Below are 15120 nucleotides of genomic sequence, written 5' to 3' on the forward strand. Positions count from 1 at the left end.
TGTAATCACAGACATGTTCCTTCTTTTAAATCTGTATTGTGTGATTTAAATGTGCTACGTAGCAAATAACATTTTCCAGGATTTATTTGATAAGATAAAAGTCCTGGTCGGGAAACGTAAGCGACACGTGTTAAGTTTAACGACGAATTGAAATGCGATGACTTAAAACCAATGAAAAGAAGATATGGGTGGTCAGGAGGTCAGGCTCCACCCCTTGGATCAGATCCAGCCCCACCCCCTGGACTTGTGGTTCTGCAGCGAGGGGTATCTCTCACCGCTAGAGGGAGCCCGCGAGGGAGTCCTCAGTGCATGGAGCTGAATGGAGCTAAACAGCTAAACTCTCATTTAAAACACTGTATAACTACTTCTCTGGAGTTTTCCTTTAATTTTACAACGTAGAACAAAGTATTTCACTAAAATAGGAAAGAAAACGTACCCCTACATTTCCATTTTCTAAAACTAATGTTTTTTATTCAGTAGATTTACTAGCATTACTGCTACTGATGCTGGAGTTACACACAGCTCATTTTAAAATGATTAAAACTGCTGTTTAAACGCTTTAATAATTATCTCTGCGGTGCTGAAAAAGCTGATGTTATTCTGTGTTGAGAAAACGAGTACAATTTTCAGTACGAAAAAATGAGTTACAAATGGAACAATTAAGCTAAATAATAGTTCATAAATGTTTAATACTTTTTACACATTTGTATATATTTCAGAGAGTCCGGTTTCTCTGGTGGTTTGAGAAGCTAGTAGCAGATTCTGAAATGGATGCTCCTTGCTCCTTTTTATAAAATATGTTAAATGACTTCCTGTAAGATTAGAGCGTTTCCTTGTATATTTTCTCTGTAATTTTACAGAGTACTACTGTACTACAATACATGTTTTTTTTCTGTTAGTAAACATTCCGAAAATGTAACAAAATCTATAAAATAATGCATTTACATAGCAGTGTAATTATGTTATGTTAGAATTATTCAAGCAATATACAGCAGGAAAATGTCCAATTACATCACTTATAAAATAAAATAAAGTAATTTTACTGTTACTTAAATCTTTAATTTCTCAATAAGCAGATTTATTCTATAAATGTGTATTACAAGAGAGAATAATTTTACAGTCTTTTATAGCTTGACATGCAGTGACTGAATAACTTACTGATCCATGCATTCCCCAAGAAGATGCAGATATAAACAGCACAATCTTTTCAGAAAGCCCTTTATTAGTAAGCTTTTTTTTAGTAAGTAAAACAAATGTCACCATACATACATTCATAGCTATTTAAAACCAAGGGAACATCATAAAAATTACTTGTTTTTAAAACCAGTACACACATAAAATCAAGACTAATCCCAACACATTTCCTTTTAAAACGTGATTTCCCCTTCCCCATGTATTCCTTTAAGCTCCATTAAAAATAAAATAAATAAAATAATGTAAAATAAAATACATGATAAACATATATTTTAACAACACACATTTACTTTGATAAAAAACATAATTTCTAAAAATGACATAGGTACATGTATTTTATTTTTTTTTTACAACATTGTCGTTGTTTTGTGTGTGTATGTGCGTGTTTTATGGAAATAAAAGATGGCTCAATCTGGACCTGAAAGAAAACATCTTGGTGGACTAAAATCAGAACACAATAAAAGCAATAGTAAAATTACAGCTTTTATAATTACATTTTTTCCTTCCATCATCAACTGTCTTAGTGCCCAAAACCCCAAACGTTGCCTAACTTTCCCTATCGTCTCAGTCCAGTTTTGACCAGTGTTAACTTTTTTTCAGTACAAAATTGTTTGAATATCCATGGTGACCATCACAAAGTGAAGCATTGATTATTTAATACAAGGAGTAAGTGCTTCTCTTTGGGGTAGTCTAAATGGTACTATTGATCAATTAAGGGAAAGCTTTTTAAGCAATCAAAGATTATTATTCAATTTTAAATTAAATATGAAATACATGATTTCATTATAATATCATATACCAATAGAACTAAGCATATTAGGAATAATTTGTTAACATAGGGTTTCTTGGTGTAAAACACTCTTACATATTGAAAGAATCCTGAAGATTTCTTAGTTCTAATGGATATTTGTGTCGAATAACGTGTTTAAGTGACTCAAGCAACCAGAGGTGTTTGTCTTAAATTTCTAAACAGAACCAGATATAATCTGGCCCAAATAGTCTCAACATCAGTAACTTCTTACTTAACTGTGACCAAAAAAAAAAAAAAAAATTTGCTAATATTTTGTAGTAGAATGAGAATGCTTGCTGAACTAATTTTGGAAAAGTTTTAAAAATATTCACCATCCTATATACAAAGCAATTCTTAAAGAAATCATTTTTATTTTACAGTTTAATTTAAACTGATATTTGCATATGGATTTTCAAATGCTTTTACAAGTGAGAAGTACCCTTCTATACAGAAATCAGGATGGTCCATTGTGATGTCAGATAGTGATTTTATAGGCAGTAGTTGTGAATGACCTCAATTTATGGAAAGTTTTCAGAATACATAAATAGAAAGACTTTAGACAAGGTGAACAACAAACAAGATCTGCTGCAGTACGATCTCCTTTTCAAGAACCTTCAGGACATCAAGAAGGTAAATGCAAAGAAAATATAACCATAAACACATATGAGAACTCCGTAACCAAAGGTCTTAGACAGTCATAAAATGTGTCATTTATTCCGCCTAGTCGCCCTAATTAAACTAATAGTAGTTTGAATAAAATAACTTACCCTATGGTTAGGAACTTATGTGTTTTTTTTGGTACTTTAAGAAGACCTGTAAGTCACACGTTGACCAAAGTACTGTTAGGTTGTTCAGGTCGACTAGGTGCACCAAATGATGATTTTTTTTCTAACGTAATTCTAATGGTTAGGGAGTTAGGGAATATATTCACATACATGTCTTTGTTCACCAAAGTGATTTTTTGCAATACTGATAAAGTAGATAATTTTTCCAAAATTATCATTTTTATTTATTCTGAAATAGTATTAAAAAACAGTCAAGACAAAAACTCTTCGTTTGAATTTATTTCACAAAAGAAATAAAATTGGCTCTAAAAAGCGGCCAATCAGACTTCTTTAGAGAGTTCAGCGCGCTGAAAGCGGCCAATCAGAATTCTCAGAGGGTCCAACGCACAAAATAGCAGCCAATTATATTCCTGTAAGAGACGGAGGCGGGTCATGTTTTGGAAAGTGGGCGTTAACTCTGGTTGTGTTAACTCAGAAAAACTTCTCTGAGACGGAGATGGAGAGAGAGCTTCTGAACAGACTGTTTCAGCTCGTAATATTAAGAACACTAACACTAGAAATCTCCAGAACTCAGCGTTTTTAATCAGAAACAATCAGTAAAGAGCTGAGTGCCGCTGCTGAACCTGTGGATCTACCGTGTGGAGTAAGGGAGGAAAGTTCTCTGACTGTGAGCTGCCCAAACGCTCCTGTTTAGCCCTGGGGAACCTGAAGGTGGACGGAGAACTCTGCTTCAAACTGCGTCTAAAATATGGTGTAAGAACACCGGGAGAGATTCGGTGAGTGTTAAAACACAGAAAAGTGTGTTTTTAGACTGAAATAGCCAAGAGTAAATAGAGCTGTAAAATAGCGCTAATTAGCCTAGCGGCTAACGCCACTCACTGTGCTAAGCTAATGCCGTTGAGTGCATTACAAACAGCTAAGCTAATACAGCTAAATAATCTGTGGGAGAAGCTGTATTAATGTGTATGAACAACTGTGAGGAAAATAGCACTTATTAAACTGTATTCAGAGTATTTGGGTATTGTTTTTGTAATAATGCTGCTGAATGTAAAGCTATTGCTAAGCCACAGACATGTGAATGTGATTGTGTGAACAGTAGAGATGATATGAGTTACTCAGACACTGTTTTCATGTAACTTAAACAGGTCAGTTTATTTTCTTGATTATTGAGTGGACTGAACTTTTGATATAACAGAACATGGGAAGTAAAATGTATTTTATTTGAAGATTTGAGATCTGTGAAAAGAAGGGAAAAGTTTATTGGTTACTGACGTATTTATTTTGACATTTGATTTATTGATTGTTATTGTTCTTTTGTAACAGTTAAATGTGTGTTTTTGGTTTAATTGATCTAAATATTTAATCTGAAGGATTCTTAAATAGGTAATACATTTCTAACTCTAACACTAGACTCATAAAATAAGTGTAATAATGAAAGGGAACCTAGAAAAGAAGAAATAAATAATTAGTTAGTTAATAAAATAACTGTAAATAGTCTGTAATTAATAGTAATAGTTAATACTTACCAAGGTTAAATAAATAAATCTAGGGAAAAAAAGAAATGGGTGTTTAGGTTTGATTGATACTTTCACTGAAAGGTTAAAGTTGGAACTGAAAGTGAACATTTACCTGTGGTTTGGTCATTAAGATTTTTTTTTTTCTGGGGAAAATTGTACTTTGTGACTACTGCATTTTTAATAACATTTAATACATTTTATAACTTGCCACATCCCTGGTCACATTTATTTCATGTACTTTGCTCCCAGAACGAACCTAACTGGTCCATTATTATGGTCCATATTGTTAATTTGTGTAACCTTAGTGTACATGTGTCACACGTTCCTGTCTAAAGTGCTACACACACTCTTTGCATTCTCTCAATGAGCTTCAAGAGGTGGTCACCTGAAATGGTTTTCCAACAGTCTTGAAGGAAGGAGTTCCCAGAGGTGTTTAGCACTTGTTACTCCTTTGCCTTCACTCTGTGGTCCAGCTCACCCCAAATTATCTGATTGGGTTCAGGTCCGGTGACTGTGGAGGTTCAGCTAATTTTTTGTTAAACTACAAAACTCCACATGTGTTCATTCATAGTATTGATGCTTTCAGTAAGAATCTACAATGTAAATAGAAAATAAAGAAAACTCATTGAATGAGAAGGTGTGTCCAAACTTTTGGCCTGTACTGTATATTTTAAAAAAATATTGTTATTGCGCAAAAGCGAACGTGATATCAGAGAGCAGAAGGAGGATTAGCGAGGCACAGCTAATGGCTCAACTGCTCCCCGTTATTCCTTAAAAAACGAGAATTAGCTTATAACGCTTAATCCACCTTCTTTCCAGAAATCGGCACATTTTTGGTTAGAGGACACAATGAGGCACCAGCAGTGCCCTGTTTGCCATGTCACATACTCGAATCTTCCTAAGCACCTGACGGGATTCCACAACGTGGCGAATCCCAAAGAGAAGGCCCTGCTCCTGAGCCTCTCCAGCGGACGGTAATTACTACTTATAAACATAACAGAATCGCAACTTTTATACTTAATACTCGACTACTTGTAAAAAATGTTTTTTTTTTTTATTTAAACATATTTTTTATATAGAATTGCATAAACTAAAATATATTATTAATATTTAGCGTGAAGGGATTGTTCCGATGTGAGGAGCCTCAATGCGGGAAAACGGTTAAAAGGCTCGACAGGCATTACGCAGAATGCCACATTGATAAAACGGTATGTGAAACAAATTGTTCGCTTTTTATTACAAGATGTTAGTAATACTTTCAGTAATAATATTTATTAGCTAATGTTTCTTTTTTGTTTATGTCTTTAATAGTCCGATGAAGCTAAGAGCATTGTCACAAGGTGCAAAAATCAATACATCTTGGAACAGCTAGGAAAACTGAGGGAAACCCATCCCCAAGTGCTGATGGTCAGCGTGCTGGATTTGGGCGGCAGGCAGACCACCCAGGATGACCGATGGACCCGACCACCCCCCGACGCACCAGAGACATCGGCGGACCCAGCCTGCAGCCAGGGACATCAACGGACCTCCCGTTTGCAAGCGGGATGCCTGGGACTTCTGGGGAATTCCCGCCTGAAAGCGGAAGTCCTGGGGACGTCCATAGACATCCCAACCGACACTGAAACACCTGGAATGTCCACAGATGTCAAACCAGAGCCAGCGCCGGCGGAGACCACCCAGGACCTCACACCCAACTGCTCAAACACAGACTGCCAGCGGCTCCTGAGAGAAAATCAGGAGCTCAAGGCACGTCTGGGTTTGGGTAAGGGAGAATGCCCCAGGCAGGACTGCCAGCATAAAAGCCAGGAGCTTTCCAGGCTGGTGCAGCTCTACATGGCAAGCCCCCAAAAGAAGCTCCGAAATAAATTTTCCAGAAAGGATGATTTTGAAACAGAGCATGCCCCAAAATATGGTACGTGCATCTATTATCATTTTTCATATTAAAGGCAAAAATGTTTTCCAATTTTATTCATGTAAACATTATGTTTTGCAGAACAAGTCCTACAAGACTTTTTTGTCTTCTGTGTCGGGGCCAATCCTTCAAGCAAAGTGAAAGACAACGGCAATACCTGCCGGAGCCACGTCCGCAGGTTTCTTTTGTTTGCAGGAGAGGGCAAGCTCCTGAAGGGGGACTTTTCCTTTTTAGCCGACTCAACGAAGATTGCAGAGTAAGTATTAAAAATTATACTTATCCAGTTATCCAACTATGTTTTTTTTTAAATTAACACTTTGTTTGTGTTTGTATTTTGTTCTATGTTCTATTGTTTACAGGTGGGTGGAGGTTCTTAAAACAGACAGAATGAAACCCACGACCATAAGAATTAATCTAGTAAACATCCACAAGTTCGTCAAATTCCTAAACAACCTGCCTGCAACCCAAACAAAACTCAGTGTGAGGGACTTCCAAAGGATCCATGCACAGATAAAGGCGTGCCTGAAGGATCTACAGAAGGATGTCACTCTACATAGTCAAAAGTTTAGAAAGGAGAACAAAAGTAAGTATATACTGATTTACTTAATTTTTTATTTTTATTCTTTATCTAAACAATTTAGCAATTATTTATCTTTTTCTGTGTGTGTGCTTTATTTTTCAGGTTCGAGAAATAATGCCGAAAGAACTGCGTAATGTTAGAAATATGCTTTAAAATTTTTACTCTAACCAATAACATTGGCGTAGGAACCGGGGGGGATAATATTTGAAACAGGTGGATTCCCAGATCAGATCTCAGATCAGATGTATGGCTGTGAATCTCTAAATGCCAATCATGGAGCTGGTTCAGGGAGAAAGTTCCGCCTCTCAGGAGAAAGAGGCAATTAGCTTACTTGTTTTGCGGAGCTCGGAGGAGAGTCTGCTGGTGGGGGGAAACACTCCCCCTCGCTGTGAGTTTTAGCAGCAGCTGATATTAAAACTAATCTGGATATACAGAGATTTTTCTAAAAGAAAGGTAACAGAGCTAACAATGTAAACTGTGATGAGCTTGTTTCTGATAGCTGGTTAAAAAGACTCGTCTCTGAATCAAAACGCACAGATCAAATCCTCAGTGCACTTAATAAAATACAGCTTGTGAGTTAGTCAGCTTAATTTAGGAATTAGACAGATAGGGTGTCAGGGTTTAAGGAAAAAAAAAAATATATATATATATATGTAATGTTCAGCTTGCCCAGGTGTACCTGATCAGCTAATCACTTTTTCTTTTTCAAATTGTGTTCATTAATTTAGGATTGCAGGACCTACTGTCAGCTATAATGAACAAAACAACTAGTTAGCTAGAAGATGGGTGTAGTGGATAGCCAGAATTTAGTAAAATATTTTGTCGGTAGTTTAAAGCAGTTTTTTTTTTAACCCTGGTCACTGCCTTGGGTGCTACCCACAAATAATAATAATAATAATAATAATAATAATAATAATAATAATAATTATAATAATGTCCCCTTCTACACAACAAAAACACAGACAGTTAATAATAATGACAAGAACAACAAAAATAATATAAAAATTACCTTGACTGTAGTTTGGGAGGTTGAGTTAAATTTACCCTCCTGCACCTTCATCTTAAGGTGCCTGAGGATAATTTGTTGACCCAATCGGATTCCCTCTGTGGCCGACTCCCTCCACAGAGTGACATCATACTGTTGGTCTGCACACTGCAATGAGATGTCCTGCACCGGCACAGACCCATCTTTCGTTGTTTTTAATTTAGTTGCACTCAACTAAAACATAAAAAACACAACAGAAAATTAGTGGAATAATGAATTACTCATTACTATTCATTATTACTCAGTGTAATTTATCTAGTTTAAAATTACAATTGTAGTATTTTCATTAGGTCAGTTTTAGTTTTTGCTGAGCAAAAAGACAGAAATGTTGCAGTTCTAGCATACAGTCAGTAACAGATACTGTAAATACTAAATGCAACTTAAGAATATTTTTAGTTGGAGGATCCTTGCTTAGAACTTAGAACTCCAGGCCAATATTTTATAAACGTATATTCCTTTAAAAATTACAAAAACATTATTGGAGACAATCAGTGATTTTAAAGTATTGAATTATTGTCCACAGATTTAAGTATTGTCGCACTGTCACTAACATATGGGACTTACTCTAATGATGTTGCCCTCCACTGTGTAGAACTGTTCACCATTCCCTGGCTCCTCAAACTTAACGGAGAGGTAGCAGACAGCGCGGTCGCACCATGCCTCTAAGTCAGTGGTCACAGGAAGACTTGCAGATTTAAACTACAGTAGAAGAGGTGAAGAATAGCTTCATCTCCCCATAGCGAGTAGTTAGATTGAAATTCTTAATAATGTAGGACTGTCCATCAATTAATGAACAATCCATTTTTCAGATGGGCGACAATACATTGTTGCCCATCAGAGAGCGCACACGTAGCCACTTACTTAGTTGCAGTAGCTACAACCGCGCCATCCACCACCTGCCAACCCTCTGCCCGGGGCACCAGGACTTTGGTTATGCACTTCACCCGGATGGGAGACACCTTCTTGTAGGGCGTCGGCAGCCGTGAAAACATTCTGTGTAAAGAAAAGAACACAAACTGTCATGGTGTGCACCGAATACAGACACTTGCGGATACAGTTAAAATGGGTTGTTTATTAAATCACTGGGCAGAGAAAAGGGTAGTTGTACAAAACAAATCAGATCACCAGTAAACAGAATCCACATACGAATAACCATATACCATAAACAGTCCAGAGTTCAAACACGAGGAAGCCAGCATCAAAGAAAATCCAATTATCGGAAACGTTAAACAGTCCAGGTCAAACGCAGTAAATCCACAATCAGAGGTACAGGCAGAAATCGGCGTCGAAAAAACAAAGAGCAAGGTCATACACGAAAAAACAAACACAGAGTAGAAAATGCTTTGTAAAGTGGTAGAAACCAGGCAATATGCGGAACTTGTGTGAAGGTGAAGCGTCCTTAAATACCACGTGAGTAGGTGTGTGTGTGTGATGTCAGAGTGTGATGCGTTCTGGGTAGTGTAGTTGTTAGACTGCAAACCTCCGTTGGAGCTCAGTGTGGAAGGAACAAAATTGCCTATAGACAGACGTGACACAAACATGTTTCCCGTAATTTATGGTATTACCCATGATTCAACAATCCATATGCAAAAATGTTATTTGTTGATTCATTGGAAGAACAAACCATAATATTAAACTGTTTTGGAAATAAGTGGGGCTATTTTGCTGTTATTGTTCTGTCTATGTAACACTTAGCACTGATTAAATATAACATAATAAAAAATAATATAAAATTATCTAAATATAATTTTTTTAATTGCTTGGTAGAGATGCGTGGCGTTGTTTCCACCCAGACAGTTTAAAATGGGGACACAATTGCTGCTAATTAAGAAGGCCACAATCAATGGGGGTGAATGATGAATTAAAAATAGCAACTATCCACATGGCCAGGGCATTCCATTGATTTTGGAAAGTATTTTGTAAAATTACATTTTTCTACATCTAATTAGCTGTTTTTAATTGTTTCATATGAATCCATTCATTTTGGATTCACTTGGGTGTGACCCGGCAAACCTGCAAGAGATTCTTAAATGGGTATCGTCCTCTCTAGAGATTCTTTGGAGCAGTGTGTTTGGTCACGCTGATGCTAATTTAGTCTCTGGACATTGGCAGAGTTTTGTTGTGGTGGAGGATGGATTCATGTACAAAGTTTTGCAAAAAAACGCACAACCTTCCATTTACTTCAAGAAGATCTTGGGAAAAGGTGTCAGTACAGAAACAGCCGGTCTGATTTTCTCAGTTATGGACCTGAGAGTTAGTGCTACTTTTGTATTTTTACCTTTAAATATACACAAAAGGGTAGCACAACTCGACAGAACACTGGATCTCTCAGCTTATCATGTAGTCAACAGATGCAGTCAATCATAAATGTTTAATTATTAATGATTTAATAAACTGTAGGATAATTTGCCACAGCATGACTTACATAAAACTCGAATGTGAGAAATCCCAGAACATGATAAGATGACCAATGAGTCAGAGCTTAGAATTTAAAATATATTAAAGTTTACTGGAAAAAATAGTTTCAGCATTAAAGATATAGATAAAAGGAACAAAAACGAATAGATATATAAAAGGGCGTAGGAGCGGGCTTGATTTCACATTTGCCAATATGAACCCAAGCCCACCCTACAGTTTCCTACAACAACATTTGTGGAAATTACTAATTAATGACTAATTAAAAGTAAATTATTATTATAAGGTGATTTTACAACCTAAACATGTTACTCCACGTTACAGTTACCGTGGAAAACTCCCTGCTGGAGTCAGCGCGGTGACATCAGTGACATACCACACACTTGCGTGCATGCATGACTTTAAGTTTCAGTGTGCTTGGCTGGCAGACACTTGCCGTTTGCTCCAGCATCTTGTTGAAATAGTACCCCCTTTTCATGTAAATCTGCTTGTGTTATTTACATGCTGATCAGATAAATCCGCTGGAAAACACACAATTTTAAGGGCAGTGATCAGGGTTAAGAAACTGCTTTAAACTACTAACATAAAGTACTGTACTACATTCTGGCTATCCACTACATCCAGCTTCTAGATAACTAGTTAGCTAAATGTATTTTCGTTCATTATAGCTTAGAGTAAGTCCTGTAATCCTAAATTAATAGTGAAATAGTGATTAGCTGATCAGGTACAGGTCAAGTTGAACATTACATATATAGCTGTTTTTTTCTTTAACCTTGACTCCCAATCTAGCTCATTCCAAAGTTAAGGTAACTCACTAACACAGCTGCAGTTTATTAATCACAGTGGGTTTTGATCTGTGTGCTGATTCAGAGACGTGTGTTTTTAACCAGCTATCAGAAACATAATCACAGTCTAAGTGGTTAGCCTACCGTTACCTTTCTTTTAGAAAAATCTCCGTATATCCAGATCTGTTTTAAGATCAGCTGAAGCGGCTGCGTGTCCCAATCTCGCTGCTAAATCTCACAGTGAGGGGGAGGGGCTTCCCCAACGCACACTTCCGCCGCGCGCCGGCAAGCTGATTGGCTGTTTCTACTGAGAGGCGGGACTTAATACCTGAACCGGCTCCGTGATTGGTCCGGTCTGTCTCCTCATAAAAAGTACAGCTGATCTGAGTGAAACGATATCATTTTTGGGGGCGGACAAAACCACCTGTTTCTACGCCAATGGATATATATTAGAAAAGACAAAGTACATCATCGAGTCAACACATATTGTACTAAAATCTTGATAGATCAACACATTCACAACCCAGAGAGAAATAAAGAGAAAAAGAGATAAATAAACTAAAGCCAGTCGAGGAAGAGAGAGAACCCTTCAGACTTTATCCAAGCAGTTATACATTTATGCAATTGACATGTGATTGAACAGAATTGATCAATATGATTACGTCTGGAGACTCCAGTTAACAGCTTGCTGTCCAGTTTCAATGACCTCCTCACTGGACCCTCTGCAGTTTGCGCATCGTCCAAACAGGTCAACAGATGATGCCATGTCTACTGCGCTCCACCTGGCTCTCATCCACCTGGAAAACAAAGACTGCTATGTTCGAATGCTGTTCATCGACTTCAGTTCAGCATTCAACACCACAATCCCTCAGCACCTGATCGGAAAACTGAACTTGCTGGGCCTGAGCTCCTCCCTCTGTAACTGGGTTTTAGACTTCCTGACTGAGAGACCACAATCAGTCAGGATTGGAAACAACACCTCCAGCACCACCATACTGAGCACCTGCGACCCCCAGGGCTGTGTGCTCAGTCCACTGCTGTTCACTCTGCTGACTCATGACTGTACTGTAAAGTACAGCTCATACCACATCGTCAAGTTCGCTGACGACACAACTGTAGTTGGCCTCATCAGCAAGAACAACGAGTCAGACATTCAGAGAGGAGGTGCAGTCGAAGCAGTCCTGCAGCACAGCGTCTCCGTCACTGGGCCACACAGTAATGGTCTTCTGTGTGGGTTTGGAGCGTCGCAGCGGGGGATGGTATGTGGGGACCAGCATGATAGATATATGGTCAGAGAGCGCGGAGGAGCTGTAGTCTTCCCAGTGAAGCTCAGGTATTATTGTCCATAGTTGCTGTTTTACTGACCAAACTGTCCTTAATCCTCAAAAAATCAGTTATGCTACAGCTCACACGCGTGGGGCACGTGAAGTTGGGTTCAGAACCGGCATAAAAACAGCTCAAAATAGGGTGTTCGGTAGGAGCGCGTGAGAGGCCGCTGCACTACTGCGCGCAGCCATTTTTTCATTCATCATTTTTTCACCACCATCTTTTCATTCATTTGGTCAGTAAAATTGCAAATGCTGTGTTTGGATATTTAGCAAGGCTAGCTACTAATAAAAATGGTCAATATCTCAAATATAGAATTTGGTAATTAAGTGTAGTTGGTGAATGACTGTGCTTTTCAAAAAAACGAAACAACACAACCCACAAGCATTCACAATAAAAAAAACAACTTTATAAACATAGGAATACAAGTTAAACACATGCTACTCTACCTTTGGAAGTAATTGTATATTTAACCCTTTTAAGCCTGAACCATTAAAATATATTTCTTTCTGAATTTCAATCTGAAATTGACTATTATGTTTCACTTCAACACAAATACATTTCACACTGGATTTCTCTGTTGGGCACCTTTGAGTATTTAACAAATAATAACAAGAAAATATCAGGCCTATAGGTTTCATGTAAAACATATGTTGAGAAAACACAATGAGATTGAAGATCTGCAATATAAAATCCTTTTATTAAAAACACACAGATGAGTAAATATAGAGGTGAAGCAATACTAAGATAATAGTTTGTAGTGGATAAAAACAATTAAGGAACTACATGATTTGGATATTCTTAGTAAATTTGAAGATTAAAAAACCTTAAGCAAGATATAATATTCAATAAGGAAAAGATAAGACAGTATAAAACTTGAGTAATACAACAACCAAATATCCCTCTATGGTAACAGATTTTTAATCTGAACGACTGAACCATAGACCAACGAGAACACCATCAGAGGGAATGAATGAGCCTGCAACCTTACTGCGCTACACAAGCCCGGAGGAGGTTGATTTCAGTATGAGAACTACGGCTGGAGCGTTTTATTAAACCTCTGGAAAGGATTTTGTTGGCTTCTCTGCAGGGTCTGGATGCTCCTCCGGTCCACACGGCAGCACCCGGCACAGTGTCGTCTCTCTGTGGCTCTGGGTCTCACTTTTGGGAGCACTCTCTGGAGTTCCTCAGGTGGTGTTTTCACTTCTTCTTTCATACAGATGGGCCTGGCGGTTAATAGCATTAAGCTAAGCTATGCTAAGCTTGGGGAGCTGAGGATGGCTTCCACAGAGTGAAAACAGAGATACTAGAAATTAATAGAAATAATGAAATCTGCATAAACTAGAAAAGAGATTAAAAGCATTCAAATCATAAGCTCTGAAGATTTGGCTCAAATGTTTAGTTTCCAGCTAAGAATCCTACTCTAACTATCACATTTATCACACTAAATTTTAAAGACTAAGTTTTTTCGCTTCTTCAGAACTGAACTCCTCCCGTAACTACCCTAAGCGCTGAGCTCTGTCTCACGAAGAATGTCCTGGAATATTGAACATATAAGAAAACATAACATGGAATTCAATAAACATGATCAATGATTAAGATTAATTTTGCTGAACCTGTAAAATCCATTGTTAAATTCAGTTAATTGACAAGGTTAAACATTTGTGTCCGAAAGACTTATGATTTGCCTTTTAATTGCCTTCAAACTGATCTAAGATGGAGTTTTCTCTCCTGTGTGAATGTGCTGGTGTTTTTTGAGTTTACTCTGTTGAGTAAAACTCTTCCCACAGTCTGAGCAATAATACAGTTTCTCTCCTGTGTGAATGCGCTGGTGTATTTGAAGAGTACTCTGTTGATTAAAACTCTTCCCACAGTCAGAGCAATAATACGGTTTCTCTCCTGTGTGAATGCGCTGGTGTATTCGGAGATTAATCTGTTGAGTAAAACTCTTCCCACAGTCTGAGCAGTGATACGGTTTCTCTCCTGTGTGAATGCGCTGGTGTATTTTGAGATCACTCTGTTGATTAAAACTCTTCTCACAGTCTGAGCAGTGATACGGTTTCTCTCCTGTGTGAATGCGCTGGTGATTTTTGAGATTACTCTGTTTAGTAAAACTCTTGACAAAGTGCTGATGTTTCTCCATGTCGGGACTTGGCTTCATTTGTCTGTTAAATGCAACAATTTGTGTATGTTCTGGAGATTCTTTTGGATGACTTGTGCTTCACCTCTTTCAGCAGTTTAACATTGCTCTTGTTAAATATCCCGGTTGTTGGTGATGAATTTAAGGAGAATATTTTCATTTCTGGAAAAACAAAGAAAAATGCCATTGAATATTAAAATAAAAGCAGGTCAATTAACTTAAGAGAACTGCCTAAATCAGTTACACTATACTGATGAAACTACTGGGACATCTTCATATTACCATAAAAGCTTCTGTACTTTTAAGTCCACAGTGGCGCTGGTGGTCCTCCAGCCACTAGAGGGAGGCCACCTTTTCCCACTTGCAATAATCAGGCTGACACCTGTTTAATGCCTTTATAAGGGTGGCCCACTGTTCAAACAGACAGTCTAAATTCAGTTCAGGTCCCACTAGAAGCTGAGAACTTTCCTAGATTGTTAAAAAGAACGAAAAGTAAATCAAAAGGAAAAAAAATCCTTAGGTTTTATTTAAAGCCTCCTTGGGAGTTCTCCAGAGGCTGCTTTATGTTTCCCCCTCTTTTGGAGTTTTTTAAAGTTTTCTCCCTTTTGTTAGTTTCTGAGTAAATGATTTA

At 37.6% G+C, this 15120-nt stretch overlaps 10 protein-coding genes across 15 annotated transcripts in view; 6 read left to right on the forward strand and 4 right to left on the reverse strand.

Annotated features, from left to right (window-relative positions):
• The window catches only part of LOC125801215 (uncharacterized), a 236099-nt gene extending 229131 nt beyond the window's left edge, over nt 1-6968 (forward strand). The window contains exons 2-7 of the mRNA XM_049477582.1: nt 5106-5260; nt 5401-5494; nt 5598-6198; nt 6280-6454; nt 6558-6781; nt 6881-6968. Coding sequence (XP_049333539.1) covers nt 5136-5260; nt 5401-5494; nt 5598-6198; nt 6280-6454; nt 6558-6781; nt 6881-6912 — 1251 coding nt within the window. The 5' untranslated portion in view covers nt 5106-5135 and the 3' untranslated portion in view covers nt 6913-6968. The remainder of the gene's footprint in view (nt 1-5105; nt 5261-5400; nt 5495-5597; nt 6199-6279; nt 6455-6557; nt 6782-6880) is intronic.
• LOC125801280 (zinc finger protein 239-like) overlaps nt 1-15120 on the forward strand; it is a 316465-nt gene that overhangs the window by 228307 nt on the left and 73038 nt on the right. The gene's annotated exons all lie outside the window — the stretch shown is intronic.
• Nucleotides 1-15120, reverse strand: part of LOC125801206 (zinc finger protein 585A-like) — a 308944-nt gene that overhangs the window by 227307 nt on the left and 66517 nt on the right. The window lies entirely within an intron of this gene.
• Nucleotides 1-15120, forward strand: part of LOC111190034 (zinc finger protein 239-like) — a 250622-nt gene that overhangs the window by 218687 nt on the left and 16815 nt on the right. The window lies entirely within an intron of this gene.
• Nucleotides 1-15120, forward strand: part of LOC125801461 (gastrula zinc finger protein XlCGF49.1-like) — a 256787-nt gene that overhangs the window by 194921 nt on the left and 46746 nt on the right. The gene's annotated exons all lie outside the window — the stretch shown is intronic.
• LOC125801199 (zinc finger protein 271-like) overlaps nt 1-15120 on the forward strand; it is an 883173-nt gene that overhangs the window by 154650 nt on the left and 713403 nt on the right. The gene's annotated exons all lie outside the window — the stretch shown is intronic.
• LOC125801195 (zinc finger protein 585A-like) overlaps nt 1-15120 on the reverse strand; it is a 357158-nt gene that overhangs the window by 79404 nt on the left and 262634 nt on the right. The window lies entirely within an intron of this gene.
• LOC125801239 (zinc finger protein 484-like) overlaps nt 1-15120 on the reverse strand; it is a 241143-nt gene that overhangs the window by 79404 nt on the left and 146619 nt on the right. The window lies entirely within an intron of this gene.
• LOC125801558 (zinc finger protein 585A-like) overlaps nt 1-15120 on the reverse strand; it is a 198612-nt gene that overhangs the window by 36873 nt on the left and 146619 nt on the right. The window lies entirely within an intron of this gene.
• Nucleotides 3062-15120, forward strand: part of LOC111190407 (uncharacterized) — a 305136-nt gene continuing 293077 nt past the window's right edge. The window contains exon 1 of the mRNA XM_049477669.1: nt 3062-3545. The gene's annotated coding sequence lies outside the window, so the exon portion shown is untranslated. The remainder of the gene's footprint in view (nt 3546-15120) is intronic.

This window comes from Astyanax mexicanus, chromosome 4 (genome assembly GCF_023375975.1).
Source record: "Astyanax mexicanus isolate ESR-SI-001 chromosome 4, AstMex3_surface, whole genome shotgun sequence".
Lineage (NCBI taxonomy): Eukaryota > Metazoa > Chordata > Actinopteri > Characiformes > Acestrorhamphidae > Astyanax > Astyanax mexicanus.